This window comes from Microcaecilia unicolor, chromosome 2, assembly GCF_901765095.1.
Source record: "Microcaecilia unicolor chromosome 2, aMicUni1.1, whole genome shotgun sequence".
NCBI lineage: Eukaryota > Metazoa > Chordata > Amphibia > Gymnophiona > Siphonopidae > Microcaecilia > Microcaecilia unicolor.
In genome coordinates, this window is record NC_044032.1 from 95,024,589 (window position 1) to 95,043,965 (window position 19,377).

At 48.4% G+C, this 19,377-nt stretch overlaps 1 protein-coding gene across 4 annotated transcripts in view; it reads right to left on the reverse strand.

Moving 5' to 3' along the window:
* The window catches only part of SLC38A9 (solute carrier family 38 member 9), a 247,993-nt gene that overhangs the window by 120,977 nt on the left and 107,639 nt on the right, over positions 1–19,377 (reverse strand). For all 4 annotated transcript variants that reach the window (XM_030193131.1, XM_030193132.1, XM_030193133.1 and 1 more), the window contains one exon: positions 6,656–6,791. In XM_030193131.1, the coding sequence (XP_030048991.1) occupies positions 6,656–6,791 (136 nt within the window). The remainder of the gene's footprint in view (positions 1–6,655; positions 6,792–19,377) is intronic.

Here is a 19,377-nt window from a genome sequence, read left to right on the forward strand (position 1 = left end):
TAGGAAAAGCTGGTCGCATGTGTTAGCTTGTATTTTACTCCTTTGCAGCTGGGGAAGTGTAGATTAAGAAATGTGCGGGCTGATCTTTTAGCATTTCTGGGAGGCAGGTCCATGAGGTCTAGCATATATGAGAAACTATCAAAAGCTTTCTGAAAATCTAGATACACTACATCAACAGGCTCACCTTTATCCACATATTTATTCATGCCTTCAAAGAAATGAAGCAACTTGGTGAGGCAAGAGATTTTTTTTTAATGCAGGGGGTCGAACGACAGACAGAAGGGAGCTGAGGGTAGGCAGGTGGAGACGGAACTGCGACGCCAGCAGCCTGGGAGAAGAGGGCGAGAGACTCAGGCGCCGGGCCCTCCTTGGTGGCCTGGGCAATTCCCCCCCCTCCCCCCTCTCGGCGGCCCTGCAGGAGCTGCATTAACTGAGAAGTTAATTCTGCACCTTCAACAGAACACTGGAAATATAAAGATATAAAATTATTTGTCAGTGAGTTACCACTAGATGGCATCAGAAAAACACTGAAATGATGCTTAACAGAGAGGAGCAGAAGTCACTATTAAATACTCTCCATCCCTTTGGCCTGAACTCCGAGATAGACTATGGGTGTTTGTAGATTTTTCTACCCTTATTTTTCAAGGCAGACCTCTGTTTTGGCATTGCAACATATTAGTGTTATTTAGGTTTTTATGGTTTATTACCGATTAACAGCCCCATATTGCTGTGGAGTGGAGGAGTGGCCCAGTGGTTAGGGTGGTGGACTTTGGTCCTGGGGAACTGAGTTCAATTCCTACCTCAGGCACAGGCAGCTCCTTGTGACTCTGGGCAAGTCACTTAATCCTCCATTGCCCCACGTAAGCCGCATTGAGCCTGCCATGAGTGGGAAAGCGCGGGGTACAAATGTAACAAAAAAAAAAAAAAAATCCCTACTGATGAATGCCTCCTAATAGATGCTACATTTTACAGATACTAGTGTCCATTATCATTTGGTTAATACATGCTCAAATTAATTCGCTTTTTACCATCTTCTGTTTTACTTTTTAACTCCATTAATATTCAAGATTCCATCAATAGTTTTACATCTCTGTGAGACACTTTGCGTACTAATAGTACTGGCTATGTGATAATAAAAGTCATTTTAATTTCTATTTATTCATAGTACTTTATGCTTCCACTCATCTTTTATATTGCTTTTAATTGTTTATATGGGTTACTACAAACTTCCCACACACATATATTGCAGGTTTTCTTTTTATCCTGTACTGGCAGCATCTTGGTACCAAACACCACATTTGTACCTTGTACACAGGCACGTTTTCCCTTATTTGCATGCAAGATGCTGCATGTTTCCCTGTGCTGTTGCCGCTAATCGTTAAGTTTTTACTCTTCTTGCTTCCATATCAGCTTTTCCCTATACACCTTTATGCCATTTTTGTCAGATATGTCCATTTTACTGAATGAGAAGGCAAGCACTCTAAATCATTCGGTTTATATCACCTTCTTTCATATATTAACAGTCTGGCTGTTATTGCACTGACAACTTATTGGGTTTCGTGCAGTTTGTTTTAGCTATTTATATTAGCATAGTATATTTTATGGGCACAATGTTGACTGTATTTGTGTCACTCACAACTTTTTCTTTTGTAAGTTATACACCACTGGCACGAATCCACATCACTGAGTGACAAGCCCTACATTTTTCTCCTGTACTTTCTTGCGCGGCAGTTTTAACATATAATTCTTGTAAGTATCTTTGCAACCATATAGATATATATACCTATCAAACCTATCGGTTCATTATTATATATTTGTCTGTATGGCAGCTTCAATTCCAGTATCCTGGTAACCACGGACAGAGATTATTATTTTCTGTTCATTTGCCATTCACCATTGTTTGATTATACAATTTTTATCTTCTTAAGATATATTTAGTGTTATTGCTGTACATGCACTGACTATAACCAAAGTATGAAATGTTAAGGTAACATAGTAAGTGATGGCAGATAAAGACCTGAACGGTCCAGCCAGTCTGCCCAACAGTCACACTCATTATCAATTCATGATTAAAATGAACAATGAATGTGATATTATATACTTTATCAAGAGTCTTTCTTTGGCGTTTCTGGGACATAGACCGAAGAAGTCAGCCCGGCTCTATACTTACGTTCCACCTACTGGAATTGCCATCTAAGCCCACTCCAGCCTAACCAAATCTATCTTGTCATTTGCGGGACTCGGACCATAAAATTCTGCCCAGCACTGTCCTTGGTTCCACCTACTAAAGTTGCTATTTCAGCCCTTTCCAGCTTATCCTAAACCAGGGGCGTATCTGAACTGCGGCGGTAGGGGGGGCCAGGGCCAGAGAGGGGGGGCACATTATAGCCCCCCCCCCCCCCCGCCGCCGCCGCCGCCATTGCCGATCCCCCTCCCCCCAGCCGCTGCCATTGCTAACCCTCCCCCTCCGTTGCTCGCCTACCTTCGCTGGCGGGGGACCCCAACCCCCGCCAGCCGAGGTCCGCGTCCTCCTGCCGCTGCCGGCTGCCTTTGGTCCTTTCATTCTTCCATTGAAGCTGGCGCCGACGAAAAAGTTTCTTTTGAATTTGACGTCGCTGCACGTTGCACGTTGTACGTGCAGGACGTCAGACTCAGAAACAATTTCTGAGTCTGACGTCCTGCACGTACAACGTGCAGCGACGTCAGACTCAAAAGAAACTTTCGTCGGCGCCAGCTTCAATGGAAGAATTAAAGGACCAAAGGCAGCCGGCAGCGGCAGGAGGACGCGGACCTCGGCTGGCGGGGGTTGGGGTCCCCCGCCAGCGAAGGTAGGCGAGCAACGGAGGGGGAGGGTTGGCAGCGGTAGGGGGGTCCAGGGCGAAATCTGCGGGGGCCCAGGCCCCTGAGGCCCCACGCAGATACGCCCCTGTCCTAAACTGAGTTTCCATATACAGAAACAGACCTACAAAGTCTGACTGGCACCAGCCTTGGTTCTTGGCAGCCGGAGTAGCCATCCAAGTGTCACTCACACATCCACCCCCTGCAGCCATTTAAAGTTGTTTTTTTTTTGTTTTGTTTTCTACCATCTATTTTCTAAACAGAGTTCCTCTGTGTTTATTCCACGCCTTTTTGAATTCCGTCACTGTTTTTGTCTATACCACCACCTTTGGGAGGGCATTCCAGGCACTGACTACCCTCGCCATGAAAAAGAATTTCCTGACATTACTCCTAAATCTACCACCCCGCAACTTTAGCTCATGTCCTCTAGTGTTATCATTTCCCCCTTCTCTGAAAGAGATTTGTTTCTAAATTAATACCTTTCAAGTATTTAAACATCTGTATCACAGCTCCCATCTCTTCTTTCCTCTAGGCTATACATATTGAGGTCTTCCAGTCTCTTCTCATACATCTTATGGCGCAAGCCCTATAACATTTTTGTTGCCTTCCTCTGGACTGCTTCTAGTCTTTTTACATCCTTAGCAAGATACGGCCTTCAAAACTGAACACACTACTCCAGGTGGGGCCTCACCAGCTACTTGTACAGGGGCATCAACACCTCCTTTCTTCTGCTGGTTACGCCTCTCTCGATGCAGCCTAGCATCCTTCTGGCTATGGCCACCACTTTGTCACACTGTCTTTTTCGCTTTAAGGTCCTCGGACACCATCACCCCAAGGTCCCTCTCCCTTTCTGTGCATATCAGCCTCTCACCTCCTAAGACATACTGCTCCCTTGGTTTTCTACTCCCCAAATGCATCACTTCATACTTTTTTGCATTAAATTTTAATTGCCAAACATTAGGCCATTATTTTAACTTTTGCAGATCCCTTTTCAAGTTTTCCACTGCAGTTCCTTGTGACTCTGGGCAAGTTACTTAATCCTCCATTGCCCCTGGTACAAAATAATTACCAGAATATATGTAAACCGCTTTGAATGTAGTTGCAAAAACCTCAGAAAGGCGGTATATCAAGTCCCATTTCCCTTCCCTTCCACTCTCTCCGAGATGTCCACTCTGTTACAAATCTTGATATCATCCGGAAAAAGGCATACCTTACCTTTTAATCCTTCGGCAACATCATTCACAAATATATTGAGCAGAATCAGACCCAGCACCGTTCCCTGAGGCACTCCGCTACTCACCTTTCCTTCCTCCAAGTGAATTCCATTGACCACCACCCTCTGGCATCTGTCCGTCAACCAGTTTTCGAACCCAATTCACCACTTTTGGGCCTAACTCTAGCCTTTCAAGTTTATTCAAGAGCTTTCTAGGAGGGACCATGTCAAAGGCTTTGCTGAAATCCAAGTAGATTACATCTAGCGCTCATTCTTTATCCAATTCTCTGGTTGCCCAGTCAAAAAATTCAATCAAATATGCATACAATATTTGTTTTCTCTTCTTGTGGTCTGTTATTATTTACTAGTAAATAAGGCCCATTTCTGACACAAATGGAACGGGCGCTAGCAAGGTTTTCCTTGGAGTGTGTGTGTGAGAGTGACTGTGTGAGAGAGAGTGAATGTGCGAGTGTGTGTGTGACAGAGAGAGAGTGAGTTTGGGTGCAAGTGTGCGTGTGACAGAATGAGAGTGTGTGTGTTTGAATGAGAGTGTGTGCGAGTGCGTATGTGAGACACAGTGACTGTGAGAGTATGTTTCACACAGATACACTGTGTGTGAGAGAGTTTGTGAGCGATACACAGACTCTCTGTAAGACTGGGAGTGTGTGTGAGACCGAGTGCGAGAGTGACTTGTCTGACACATAGTGAGTGTGAGACATAGTGTGAGACTGTGTGAGAGTGAGAGAGACACTGACTGTGAGAGAGTGTGTGTGTGACAGAGATACCTCCCCCCTTCCCCCTTGGTCTGAGGACGCCCCCCCTGGTCTCAGGATCCCCTCTGCGTCCCCCCCTCCTCCCCTGTGGTATCAGGACCGCCTACCTCTACCCCCCTCTGCGTGGTTGGCAGCACCGTGCGAGTGTGTGTGAGAGAGAGACTGGGTGCGAGTGTGTCTGTGAGAGAGTGTGTGTGATTGTCCTCTCTCCCCTGCCTCCCCCTCCAGCCACCCAGCGATTCTCGTCTCCCCTGGCCCCCTCCAGCCACCAAGCTATTCTCCTGTCTCTCCTGTCCCCCCTCCAGCCACCCAGCGATTCTCCTGTAACCCCTGCCCCCCCTCGAGCCATGCAGCGATTCTCCTCTCCCCTGCCCCCCTCCAGTCACCCAGCGATTGTACTGTGTCCCCAGATTAGCTCCGTGGAAGCAGCAGCGGCGTTATTGAAAGCCCTGGCTGTCCATGGAGTCAGCTTCAGAACATTGGAGGTGAGTTCGTTCCCTCAGTCCTGCCTTCTGATTACCCGCCCTCGATGTCATCACGTTTTGACGCGAAGGCGGGGCAGAGAGAGATGTGACACGGTTACGAACCCTTCACTGAAGCCACGGAGTCAGCTTCAGAACGTTGGAGGTGCTTTTTATTATAGTATTCCTTTGATTATATACCATTGCAATGTATTTTATATTATTTTTATTCATATTGCATCCATTTGTAATATCAGCTCTTTATGTACAATTGGAATATACTTTTAATGTAACCTTCATTTTTTCATATGTTCATTTCTCTTAATATTAATTGATAACGCATGTGAACATTTGCACACCATTTTTTGTAATTTTAGTATGTATGTTACCATATCGTTTTATCGATATTGTATATATATTACTTATGCTGGTTTTATATATATATATATATATATATATATATATATATATATATATATCTTGTATTTATCTTCATCTTTTGTAAGGCATTACAACTCCTGACACAGGCACACTTGCCAAAATATGGCCATGTTGAGTCTTCTGTACATTAAGCTACTGGATTTGTTGACAGAAAAGGTTGACACTATACACTTGTAAACCTCATCTTTTGTTTTCATTATCCTACTTTTTTTTTTTTTTTTTAAATCAAACAGCACCAGAGATACTGTATCAATTCTTGAACAGCTGTTTGGATCTTGAAGACAATTGAAGATGCAGAAGTAGCCAACCTCTGCTCCACACAATGACCCTTTGGATGTAATAAAGTGAGAAACAGCACAAAAGTATTAAGATCCTGTATTTCTTTTGCAACAGACATGGATCAGAATGTGAGTCAAATTGCTTTCTTGCCATGTACTGTATGTCACTTTTCACTCTACTCCATATCCTCATCACTCGCTCAGCTGCGGTATGTTGTGGCCTGATCGTTAAGATCCTAAGTGGGTTCAAAGATACCACCATCTTCCAGTCTCATGGCAATCTGCTCAACAAAAGTTCACAGCAAGAGTTTATTGATAAAGACTGGACTCAACAGCCATGAAAATCCATTCGACTACACTTAGATGAAGTCGGACTTCAATACTTCTTAAATCCCTCAGCATAGGAAGCTACAAACTACCCTGTGGTTGGGGGATCTCTAGACGAATCCATGGTTTCCTTTTGTAATACAAATTGAAATGGAAAATATCTTTTTGATGTTCGCTTTACACTGGGCTCTGATTCTTTGGAAACACCACATTTTATGAGTCTTTGCAGGACAGCAACTCCTCAGGTCAGGCACAGTAATGAATCATACCCACACCCCATAGTCCCAAATTCCTCAAACCTACCAAAGCAGGCTTTCTGCTTACCAGTGCTCTCTCAGATGGGGAAGCAAGTCTTCCATAGTAATGAATTCGTGTACTCATTGCAGAGGCTTGTGCTGTTACTCTCTGTGGATCTTCACCATTTATACATACAATATTGGTAGGCTCAACATGGAAGGGCCTAAACATATAAACAAACAAACAAAAACAAAAAAGACAATGGCCTTCAAACAACTACTGTAAGAAACCAATTCATTTGGCATCTTTCATTAAACAGAGGCTGTCTGATTACGGAATGAAATTGTATCAAAATGTTCTGGCCCATTGGCTTCATGAACTATGACCCTTTCCAAATTCTTGAGACAAACATTAAAATGAAGCTCTTTCCCACATTCCACACCACTGCACATCAAAAATTCTCAGCCTTCATTTGACAAACAGAACTATGAAATTTACCAGTAACACTAGGAGGACTTCTATGCTCACATTTTCAAATCCTGCTTCTTTCCCAACACACATTCTTTTTGGCTTTGGATTTATCTTCTGCCTTTTCAGTAGTAGCTCAAGACAAGTTACACTGAAGTGAAGTAGGTATTTTCTTATCCCCCAGGAGGCTTACAATCAGAAGTTTAAGGGGGCAATTTTCATCAGTGGTGCCCACTATGCTTCACAGCAAAAGCCTATTCTATAATGATTTCTGATTGTCCAGATTCCAATATAGAATACTAGTGGAACCCAGTGTCGACACACCTTACATATACATACCCCTACATACACCAGTGTAATAGGTGCCAGCTCTGTGGATGCCAGCGCACTCCCAATATTCTTTCTAGCACTACAGTAGAGTACTTCGGGATGTAGAGTTGCAGGAGAAAGCAAGAAAGAAGGCTGCGTCTCTTCCAAGGGGGTTTTATAACCAGCGACGGCATGACGTCAAAAAATTGAAGATGGTTCCAACAGCAGCCATCTTGGTTTGTCCAAAACATAGCAAACATCATTGAAAACAATAGCAAAATAGATTTTGCATTATGTTAGGAGGGAGAGATGTAAGAGGCATGGGGGGGGGGGGGGGGGTGTTGAAGGGTCTGTGAAGGAGGGGAAGGAAACGAGCTGCTGCTGTCACCAAGCTGGGCGGGGCTACAGGGGAGTGCAGACCTCCCTGCAGCATGGTCTGTCTCGGTGACAGTGGCGGAGTAGCCAGCAACTCGTTTGCTCCCCCCTTCACAGACCCTCAAAAACTCCCCTTACATCCCCCCCCGATCCCCTCCCAATAGAGAGAATGAAAAATCTTGTTTTCTATGGCAATTGCTATTGTGTTGGACAAAGATGGCAGCAAGCTCCGTCCACTGGTTTCAGCCCATACAATGGGCAAGAAAGGCTCATGCTGTCTACCATCTTAAAACCTTCTTGTTCTCCTCAGTTATGGCTTTCCCCCATGCAGTCTATTGGCTGGCTAAGGAATGTCTGACCTGCAAGGGGTGTGAGAGAGCTGCTGGGAGAGAAATTGACAGAGGGGCTGGGAGAGGAGAGGCTAGCTGTAAAAGAAGGTATTGGCTAGGAGATATACCACTGTAAGGGTCTGGGGGAGTAACCAGAAGAAGTCCTCCTGACTGGGAAAAGAACAGAAAAGAAGGGGATGGAGTAGAGTCTGATAGTTCTGCTGAGGGAGAGGGAGAAGGATAGACAGGTTCTGACTGCTGCAACACTGGTTGACAAGGGAAAAAGAGACCAAAGGAAGAGACTTGGGCTGTGAAAAGGTGAACAGAGCGGAAGTGAAACCAAGCTGGTGTGTGTGTAAGGGGGGGGGGGGGGGGCACGGAATGTGATAAGGGGTTTGCCGATTCTCGTATTTGAACATTATAACGTTATAATGTTTATATGGATTTAGACGTTTTGAAACCCACTTTGATTCCATAGCTGATTTAAGCGGGATATAAATGTCAGGATAGAATAAGAAAAAAAAAGTGAGTGAGGGGTTAGCTGAAGAAAGAGAAACTGAGTTGAAGGGGCCTGTGAGAAAATCTCTGCTGGATTTAGGGCCCGGTGCACAAAGCTTACTGAGCTTGCAACATTTGCTTTAGACTGATTGTAGCCCTTATATGGTAGTTGGACCCTGTGCATGCCCAGGCACAATTCTCCCGCAGAGCTCGAAACAGCTCCCTAATGCTCAGCGCCGACATTGTGCCTATATCTGCATGTCATTAGCGTTGAGCATTAGGGAGCTGTCGCAGCGCTGTTGAGGTGGTATTTTTCCAGCGCTGTACTGAACAGTGCCAGAGTTTTGAGCATCTGCCCCTAGGTACCCTACTGGCACTTATGCATGCAAGTGAACACTTACCTGTAAAAGTACTAGTATTCTGTATATTTACACATACAAGGGGCATGTAAATGCAGGAGTTTAATTATACGATTGCCACCATATGACTTGCCTAACAAGGCACGATAGTGGGATTTGAACCCTGGTTTCCCTGGTTCTCAACACGATGCTCTAACCATTCAAGTCATTCCTCTTAAATCCTCTACTGGTGGTTCTTTTAATCTGATACAACTGCAGCAAACTACACCCTATTATGCACTCTGAAGTTTAAGCAGCCTGACCTTTATAATAGGAGACAACTTTTCAAAACAACTGGGGTTGCCAGGCTCAATGCAAACTACCCTCCCTTGAACAGAATGCTTAACATTAGGGGTGCTCAAGCATTCACAGAACTGTCACCTGTGGCTTTCACTATTCTCTTCACTTACATTGTAAATTCTGTCCGAGTTGTCTCAACAGTCCCGTTTGCCTCTTTTTTGTTCACTCTAAATGGGAATCTTGTTAATTTGTTTAGGTCTCATATCTTTATATGTGGAATGGAACTACCATATTCATAGGCCAAAAATGTAATTTGTTAGAAGAAAACTAACATACCTGCCTGAAGGAGGGGCCTAAAGAATCCTAGCTGTCTGCATCTAAAATCACTATTTCTATTGGATAATCATATCACTTTCATGTCTTTGCAAACCTTCTACGCACCTACAGCGCTGTGTATATAGATGAAACTACATAAATACTAATGGGATTGTAGGACATGTTATACCATTAAAAAAAAAAGAAACTTTATTGAAATGTTTCAGTTTTACAAAGGCAATAAAACAAGACTCGAAGGATATGCTCCTTAAATTTACATTCCTTACAGAAATCCTTGTTTCAGTTACCCTTATTAAGCACTGTTAGACTGACTACTACTAGAAAAAGAATGTTCTGCTATACTGGACCTTTTCTATGGAACACACTGCGAACGGATTTACACAATACTCAAGTACTGGTTTTATTTTTCTGAAAGGACTTGAAGACCTGACTCTTTAAATCAAAGACATTTGGGTGTCGCTGTTTGGGCACTTATGCACAATGGTGCTGGACTTTTGGGTATCCAAACCGCAGAATCTAAAAATCCTCTCCCTACTCCTTCCTTCCATGACCTCTGTTTCTAAGGGACAGTAGGGTCTGTGCAGGGTCCTCCATGCAAAAGGGATAATTACCCCAGGCAATGTCTGTCAAGGAGGATGGCTGAAGAACCAAAGCCTTCAGCTATCCTCCGTGACAGAGCTATAGTTTCGATCTAAATTAAGGATTTACTTAATGAAAACTTTTGTGAATTTATCTGTGTTTTGGCTTTCAAGTATTGTTATTTTGATTTAAAGATTTTATTTTATTTTTATGTTTGAATATCTTTTGTCGAGTTTTAAATCATAGCATCGAATACAGATAACAGCTGTGAGAGACAGAACAAACTGCAGGCACAATATGTAGAAAGAAACGCTCAACTAGCCACTAATGACCACACAACTCAGTGGCGTAAGCCAAACAGTCAATTTTGGATGTGCCTGAGCCCAAAGTGGGTGGGCACAATATTTTCTCTGCCTTGCTCTACCCGGACTACCACCACAAAAGCAGACTTCCCAACAGCTTCTCAGATCCTCTTTCAGGACAGCTAAACCCTGTGCAGCATCCTGTTCACACTGTTGTTCCAAATAACTGTTGGCACGATGGCAGCAGTGTTCATCCTGTGGCTCCTTTATTCACCTTCCATCGATTATGCTTATGTGTGCTCTCAGAGGAGCATAGACACACAGAGATGGGTCCCTGACATTTTCTCACCTTGAGCTATTATCAAAAAGGCATAACCACCACCAAGGATTATCCTCACTTAGCTTCTGTTAGCGCCTTTCATGCTGCGCTCCAGAGCCGTTACTCAGCCAGCACTACTCACGCAAAACAATCCTCTCAACTGGTACCTTAAGAAACTCTGACAGGTGGATTAAGCCTTTAAAACGAATAACAAAGAACAGAACCAAGGAAGCTTCCATTGGGGGAAAACACAAGTTTATTCTATTTTCCCAAGATTAGGAAAAATAAAGAATAAAGTGAATGATATATACCTGTAGCAGGTGTTCTCCGAGGACAGTAGGCTGATTGTTCTCACGACTGGGGTGACGTCCGCGGCAGCCCCCACCAACCGGAAGAAGCTTCGCGGGCGGTCCGCACGCAGGGCACGCCCACCGGGGATGCGCGGCCGTCTTCCCGCCCGTGCGCGACCGTTCCCGCTCAGTTGAATGACAAGCAAGGAATGAGTAAAACACAACTCCAAAGGGGAGGAGGGAGGGTAGGTGAGAACAATCAGCCTGCTGTCCTCGGAGAACACTTGCTACAGGTATGTATCATTCACTTTCTCCGAGGACAAGCAGGCTGCTTGTTCTCATGACTGGGGTATCCCTAGCTCTCAGGCTCACTCAAAACAAGAACCCAGGTCAATTGAACCTCGCAACGGCGAGGATACAACAGAAAATTGACCTACAAAGAACAACTAACTGAGAGTGCAGCCTGACCAGAATAAATGCGGGTCCTGGAGGGTGGAGTTGGATTTACACCCCAAACAGATTCTGCAGCACCGACTGCCCGAACCGACTGTCGCGTCGGGTATCCTGCTGGAGGCAGTAATGTGATGTGAATGTGTGGACAGATGACCACGTCGCAAGCCTTGCAAATCTCTTCAATAGTGGCTGACTTCAAGTGGGCCACCGACGCTGCCATGGCTCTAACACTATGAGCTGTGACATGACCCTCAAGAGCCAGCCCAGCCTGGGCGTAAGTGAAGAAAATGCAATCTGCTAGCCAATTGGAGATGGTGCGTTTCCCGACAGCGACCCCTAGCCTGTTAGGGTCGAAAGAAACAAACAATTGGGCGGACTGTCTATGGGGCTGTGTCCGCTCCAAGTAGAAGGCCAATGCTCTCTTGCAGTCCAATGTGTGCAACTGACGTTCAGCAGGGCGGGTATGAGGCCTGGGGAAGAATGTTGGCAAGACAATTGACTGGTTAAGATGGAACTCCGACACCACCTTCGGCAGGAACTTTGGGTGGGTGCAGAGCACTACTCTGTTGTGATGAAATTTGGTATATGGAGCATGAGCTACCAGGGCTTGAAGCTCACTGACCCTACGAGCTGAAGTAACTGCCACCAAGAAAATGACCTTCCAGGTCAAGTACCTCAGATGGCAGGTATTCAGTGGCTCAAAAGGAGGTTTCATCAGCTGGGTGAGGACGACGTTGAGATCCCATGACACTGTAGGAGGCTTGATAGGGGGCTTTGACAAAAGCAAGCCTCTCATGAATCGAACGACTAAAGGCTTTTCCAGAGATGGCTTTACCTTCCACACGATAATGGTAAGCACTAATCGCACTAAGGTGATTCCTTACTGAGTTGGTCTTGAGGCCAGACTCTGATAGGTGCAGAAGGTATTCAAGCAGGTTCTGTGCAGGGCAAGAACGAGGTTCTAGGGCCTTGCTCTCACACCAAACGACAAACCTCCTCCACTTGAAAAAGTAACTCTTTTTAGTGGAATCCTTCCTAGAGGCAAGCAAGACACGGGAGACACCTTCAGACAGACCCAATGCAGTGAAGTCTACGCCCTCAACATCCAGGCCGTGAGAGCCAGGGACTGAAGGTTGGGGTGCAGCAACGCTCCGTCTTCTGCAAAATGAGAGTCGGAAAACACTCCAATCTCCACGGTTCTTCGGAGGACAACTCCAGAAGAAGAGGGAACCAGATCTGACGGGGCCAAAAGGGCGCTATCAGAATCATGGTGCCGTGGTCTTGCTTGAGCTTCAGTAAGGTCTTTCCCACCAAAGGTATGGGAGGATAAGCATACAGGAGGCCGGTCCCCCAATGAAGGAGAAAGGCGTCCGACGCTAGCCTGCCGTGTGCCTGAAGTCTGGAACAGAACAGAGGCAGCTTGTGGTTGGTCTGAGAGGTGAAAAGGTCCACCGAGGGGGTGCCCCACTCTCGGAAGATCTTGCGTACCACTCTGGAATGAAGCGACCACTCGTGCAGTTGCATGACTCTGCTCAGCCTGTCGGCCAGACTGTTGTTTACACCTGCCAGGTATGTGGCTTGGAGGAGCATGCCGAACTGGCAAGCCCAACGCCACATCCCGACGGCTTCCTGACACAAGGGGCGAGATCCGGTGCCCCCCTGCTTGTTGATGTAATACATTGCAACCTGATTGTCTGTCCGAATTTGGATAATTTGGCAGGACAGCCGATCTCTGAAAGCCTTCAGTGCGTTCCAGATCGCTCGGAGCTCCAGGAGGTTGAACTGCAGATCCTTTTCCTGGAGGGACCACAGACCCTGGGGGTGTGGAGCCCATCGACATGAGCTCCCCACCCCAGGCGAGATGCATCCGTCGTCAGCACTTTCGTGGGCTGTGGAATTTGGAATGGACGTCCCAGGGTCAAATTGGTCCGAATGGTCCACCAGAGCAGTGAAGTGCGGCAACTGGTGGAGAGGCGGATGACATCCTCTAGATTCCCGGTGGCTTGGAACCACTGGGAAGCTAGGGTCCATTGAGCAGATCTCATGTGAAGACGAGCCATGGGAGTCACATGGACTGTGGAGGCCATATGACCCAGAAGTCTCAACATCTGCCGAGCTGTGACCTGCTGAGACGCTCTGGTCTGCGAAGCCAGGGACAGGAGGTTGTTGGCCCTCGCTTCGGGAAGGAAGGCCTGAGCCGTCTGGGTATTCAGCAGAGCTCATATGAATTCCAGAGACTGGGTAGGCTGGAGATGGGACTTTGGGTAATTTATCACAAACCCCAGCAGCTCCAGGAGTTGAATAGTGCACTGCATGGACCGGAGGGCTCCTGCCTCCGAGGTGTTCTTGACCAGCCAATCGTCGAGATATGGGAACACGTGCACTCCCAGCTTGCATAGATACGCCGCCGCCACCACCACGAGGCACTTTGTAAACACCCGTGGGGCAGAGGCGAGCCCAAAGGGCAGCACACAATACTGAAAATGCCGTGCGCCCAGGCGGAATCTGAGATACTGTCTGTGAGCTGGCAGTATCGCGATGTGAGTGTATGTGTCCTTTAAATCCAGGGAACATAGCCAATCGTTTTTCTGAATTATTGGCAGAAGGGTGCCCAAGGAAAGCATCCTGAACTTTTCTTTGACCAGGAATTTGTTCAGGCCTCTCAGGTCTAGGATGGGGCGCATCCCCCCTGTTTTCTTTTCCACAAGGAAGTACCTGGAATAGAATCCCTGCCCTTCCTGCCCGGGTGGTACGGGCTCGACCGCATTGGCGCTGAGAAGGGCGGAGAGTTCCTCTGCAAGTACCTGCTTGTGATGGGAGCTGAAGGATTGAGCTCCCGGAGGACAATTTGGTGGAAGAGAGGCCAAATTTAGGGCGTATCCGCACCGCACTATTTGGCGAACCCACTGGTCGGAGGTTATGAGAGGCCACCTTTGGTGAAAAAATTTTAACCTCCCTCCGACCGGCAGATCGTCCGGCACGGACACTTTGAGGGCGGCTATGTTCCCGTGGATCCAGTCAAAAGCCCGTCCCCGGCTTTTGCTTTGGAGGCGCAGGGGGCTGCTTAGGCGCACGCTGTTGACGAGAACGAGCACGCTGGGGCTGTCCCTGTGCCTGTCGAGGCCTTCGGGCCGGCTGGGTGTACCTACGCTTGGCAAAAGCATAGGGCGCAGCCTGCTGGGCCCGGAAAAAACGTCCACCTGCTGAAGTGGATGCTGAAGGCACCCGGTGGGAGAGCTTGTCGAGGGCGGTTTCCCGCTGATGCAGTTGGTCCACCAGCTGCTTGACCTTCTCGCCAAAAATATTATCCCCCCGGCAAGGGACGTCGGCCAGTCTCTGCTGGGTGCGGTTGTCCAGGTCAGAGGCACGCAGCCATGAGAGCCTGCGCATCACTATACCTTGGGCCGCAGCACGAGATGCCACGTCACAGGTGTCATAGATACCCCTGGACAGGAACTTTCTGCACGCCTTCAGCTGCCTGACCACCTCCTGATAAGGCCTGGACTGCTCCGGCGGGAGCTTATCAACCAGGTCCGCCAGTTGCTTCACAATGTTCCGCCTGTGGATGCTCGTGTAGAGCTGGTAAGATTGGATGCGGGTCACGAGCATGGAAGATTGGTAGGCCTTCCTCCCAAACGAGTCCAGAGTGCGAGACTCCTGCCCCGGGGGCGCTGAGGCGGTATCCCTCGAACTCCGTGCCCTCTTGAGAGCAGAATCCACGACCGCCGAGTCATGGGGCAATTGGGGCCGCATTAACTCTGGGTCCGAGTGGATTCTGTACTGGGACTCTGCTTTCTTGGGAATGGTGGGATTAGATAAAGGTCTCATCCAGTTCCGGAGCAGTGTCTCTTTAAGGACATTGTGCAACGGCACCGTGGAGGACTCTCTAGGTGGTGATGGATAGTCGAGGACCTCGAGCATCTCAGCCCTCGGCTCATCCACAGAGACCACGGGGAAGGGAATGCAAATGGACATGTCCCTTACAAAGGAGGCAAAGGAGAGGCTCTCAGGAGGTGAGAGCTTCCTCTCTGGTGAAGGCGTGGGGTCAGAGGGAAGGCCCACAGACTCCTCTGAGGAGAAATATCTGGGGTCCTCCTCTTCCCCCCATGAGGCCTCTTCCTCGGGATCGGACATAAGCTCATGTAGCTAAGTCCTTAACCGGGCCCGGCTCGACGTCGAGGCACCGAGGCCTCGGTGTCGTCGAGCAGTGGACTCCCGTGCCGGCGGGGACGAAGCTCCCTCCATCGACGTCGACTCCACCTTCGTGGCGGTCGAGACCGGCGCCGCAAGCGGCGGCGGTGTTGATGGCCTCGGCACCGGGCTAGAGCTCGCCGGCGCCACAGTCAACGGCGCCGAGGGCGCAAGCACCCCCGGCGCCGGCACAGCCTGGCGCATCAGCCCTTCCAGGATCCCCGGAAGGATGGCTCGGAGGCACTCGTCCAGACCCGCTGTCGGGAAAGACGGGGAGCCGGTAGAGGTGTCGGTGCCGGAAGCTGCTCGGGTCCAGGAGACTGCACCGAAGTGCTGGGACCCTGACGCGTGGGTACCTCCACTACCGAGGGGGACCTCTCCTCTCGACGCTGACGCTTCGGCGTCGACTCCTTGCCGGCACCGAGAGCTGGGCGCACCGATGGGGACCGATGACGGTGCTTTTTCTGTTTTTTTGCGGTGCCCGTCATCGGCGCCCGGTGGAACGGAGGAGGAGGAGGTCGATCCCCCTCGGTCTCGAGGGACTGGGTCAGACAGGGTTCGGTCCCGAGGGCCATGGGCAGAGGGAGTGACTGGGGCCGATTGCCCACGCGGCCTCTCACCCCTACCATCACCGGAGGACCGGCAGGCAGACGGGACCTGTGCTCCTGGGGTCGATGCCATCCATCGGTGCCGATTTCGCGGACATCGATACCGGTACCGAAGAACCGGCCGTCGATACCGATGCCGTCGAGGTCGACGTCGAGGGGCCGCGCAAGTTCCAAAAAGACGGTCCCGAAGAACTTGCCTCGCAACCTGAGTCCGTTTCCGGAGACCAAGACACAAAGAACACGACTTGATATTGTGCTCTGGCCCGAGGCACTGGAGGCACCAAGCGTGGGTGTCGGTCTGCGAGATAGGCCGGCCGCACCGACCACACTTCTTAAATCCACTCGGGACCTTCGAGGACATCGACGGAAAAATCGCGTCGGCGAAGTTAAAGTCGTCGATGGTGGCGGTAAATCACACCTCGAAAAATAAATCGACCGCGCGGCCACAAGGCCGCAACGCGACACCCCCGCTAGAAAACGAAGGAAAAACAAGCGCGTTCACTCTTTTTTTTTTTAACAAGAAAAGAAAAGGTCCGGAACGCGCAGGAACCAGAAACAAACAAAAAAATAAGAAATTCGCGAAAAACGCGACGGTTTTCCGGGGCTGACAAGAGAGAGCGGCGACGCACAACTCTCTCCAGCGCGGAAAAAACAAGACTGGCAGGAACGGTCGCGCACAGGCGGGAAGACGGCCGCGCATGCGCGGTGGGCGTGCCCTGCGTGCGGACCGCCCGCGAAGCTTCTTCCGGTTGGTGGGGGCTGCCGCGGACGTCACCCCAGTCGTGAGAACAAGCAGCCTGCTTGTCCTCGGAGAAATATAGATACAGTATAGAATAGAAGAGAAGAACATATTACAGAAAATGAAATTACAATGGAAAATGGGAACAGGACATTCTTTCAAACTCTCTGGCTTGGGAGCCAAAAGAGATGTACACTAACCAACCTCCTATCTGGCAGAGAAATATTATATAGTGTTTCTTTTCCCTTTCAATACAAAAGGAGCACAGGAAGGAGGAGGGTTTCTTTCACCCCCTTAATTAGCATCTTACAGTCAGTCAGGCTCCTGTCAATAAAGAAATACCTAGCATCTGTTTACATTTCCTTTGAAGATGCAGTTGGTCTCTTGTCCAAATGTTTTGGATATTATATCTCTTCTATTCATCTTTACAGCTTTTCTCACACAAGAATATATTTCTCAGAACCTTTGATCTATTTATCTTAGTATATCCCTTTATTCTTATTTTTATTCTAATTCTAAAAAGAGGCGGCAAGAGTTAACTACTTTCCTATAGAGGTGATAGATTTCTCTCTGTCAGCTCAGACCCTGTGTTTATGTCATAACATAGGTTCTCTTATGTTCAAGGAAATGCATAATGGAACTATTACTGTTGACTCCAGAGATCTGTCTGACAGGGAAATATAGTGTTTGATCTAATTGTTCTAGGCAGAGAAAGAAATAAGGTGTTACCTGGTTTTCCTCTCATAGTTGTAAAAAGGGTAATTCTCTCCTGGATTGAAGTAGCCTTACTTCAAAGGGCATGGGAAAGAATTCTGTCTCCTGAGCTCCCTAAGGCCTGACCATATTCAATGGGAGAGATCCTGGGCAATCAGGTTCAATCACCTGACTTGGCAAGAGGAGGGGTAGAGAGTAATATTGCTATTCCAGCAAGCTTTTCCCATGATTTAGAAAGAGAGAAACCTTCATTTCTCTCTGTCCAGAAATATGAGGAATTAATTCTGTATATTAAATAATTGGAGGCCTTCTGCCTCCTACAACACTTCCCAGTTGTCACGTCTGTGGCCGTGACCACCCTCAGCCTTACCTTCTTTCTGGGGGTCAGCAGCTCTGCTGGCTTCTGTGTTTGTCTTGTCTCTAGTCTCTGTGTTGATTGCTTCACTAGACCTCACCTGTGTGGGCTATGCCTCCCTAGGGAGCCAGCATCTAAGATGGCTGCCACCTTGTCTTTCCTGTGGGCTCACTTCCTATGTGTGTCAAGCCTCTCTTTGGGGGTCTGTGTACTTCCTGCTTCTGCCCTACTGCTGGTGACTCATCAGTGAGAGCCTTCATAAGGAAGTGCTGTGCTTGCAGTCAGGGCCTTTGCATAAGTGTTATGCTCTTAGGCCAGGTCAGTAAGTGTCTGCTGCACTACTGCTTAGCCTCTCTCTGGGTTCCAGCCCAGTTTCTTTCTGTGTCTGTGTCTCTGTTGCCCTTCCGTGGGGGGTCTTCCCTGCCACTGTCTGTCTGTGGACTGCGGGTCCTTCCTGGCTTACCCTGTGTTTGGAGTGAAGCCTCTGTTCCTGGCTTACCCTGTGTTTGGGGTGAAGCCTCTGTTCCTGGGTTGGGGGTGAAGCCTTTGTCCGGGTTTGTTCTCTGTCTGTATGCGAAGCCTCAGCCTTTGTGGGTTCCCCAGTCAGTGTGTGGAATGGCTGTGGCTTCAGACCCTTGGCCTGTTCTTCCTGGTTACTCTGTTTGCTGTGCTGCCTGCCCAAGACCCTTGGCCTGTTATTCCTGGTTTGCTCTCTTTACCCTGAACCCTGCCTTGCCTAGCCTGTGTGCCTACCCTGCTTGTATATCCTGAATCCTGTATCTTTCTGGCTAGTGTGTTTTCCTGGGTGATTATTCCTGTATCCTGTCTCCACCTAGCTAGAGGGTTTACCCTGTGGGTATTCCCGGATCCCCGTTCTGCCTAGTGTGTTGCTGCCCTAGTCCTTGCTCCTGCTAGCTTCTGTATGCCTTGTGTTCCTTGGTCTGTCTTCTGGGTCTTGCTAGTGGCTGTGCAGCAGCACACTTGAGTCTAGTTCCATGCTCTGTCGCCCTCGTGTATCCCAGACCCAGGGTGGGTCCTCTGGATCTTCAATTCCTGCCTTATCCTGCAAGTCCTGCCGGCCGCCTGCACTTCGGAGCTCAACTCCGGAGGAACGGTGGCTAGGTGCAGGTGAAGCTGTTCCTGTCTCATCTGTTCTAGTTGCCTGCCTTGTTCTACTCCAGTCCAGAGTTCCAGTACTGCTCTTCTGTGTTTCCAGTCTCGAGGTGGTCTTGCCTGCCGCTCCTCGGCAGTGGCCAAAGGGCTCACAAACTCTAGTCCTGCCTCGAAGACCTGACAGAATGCCAAG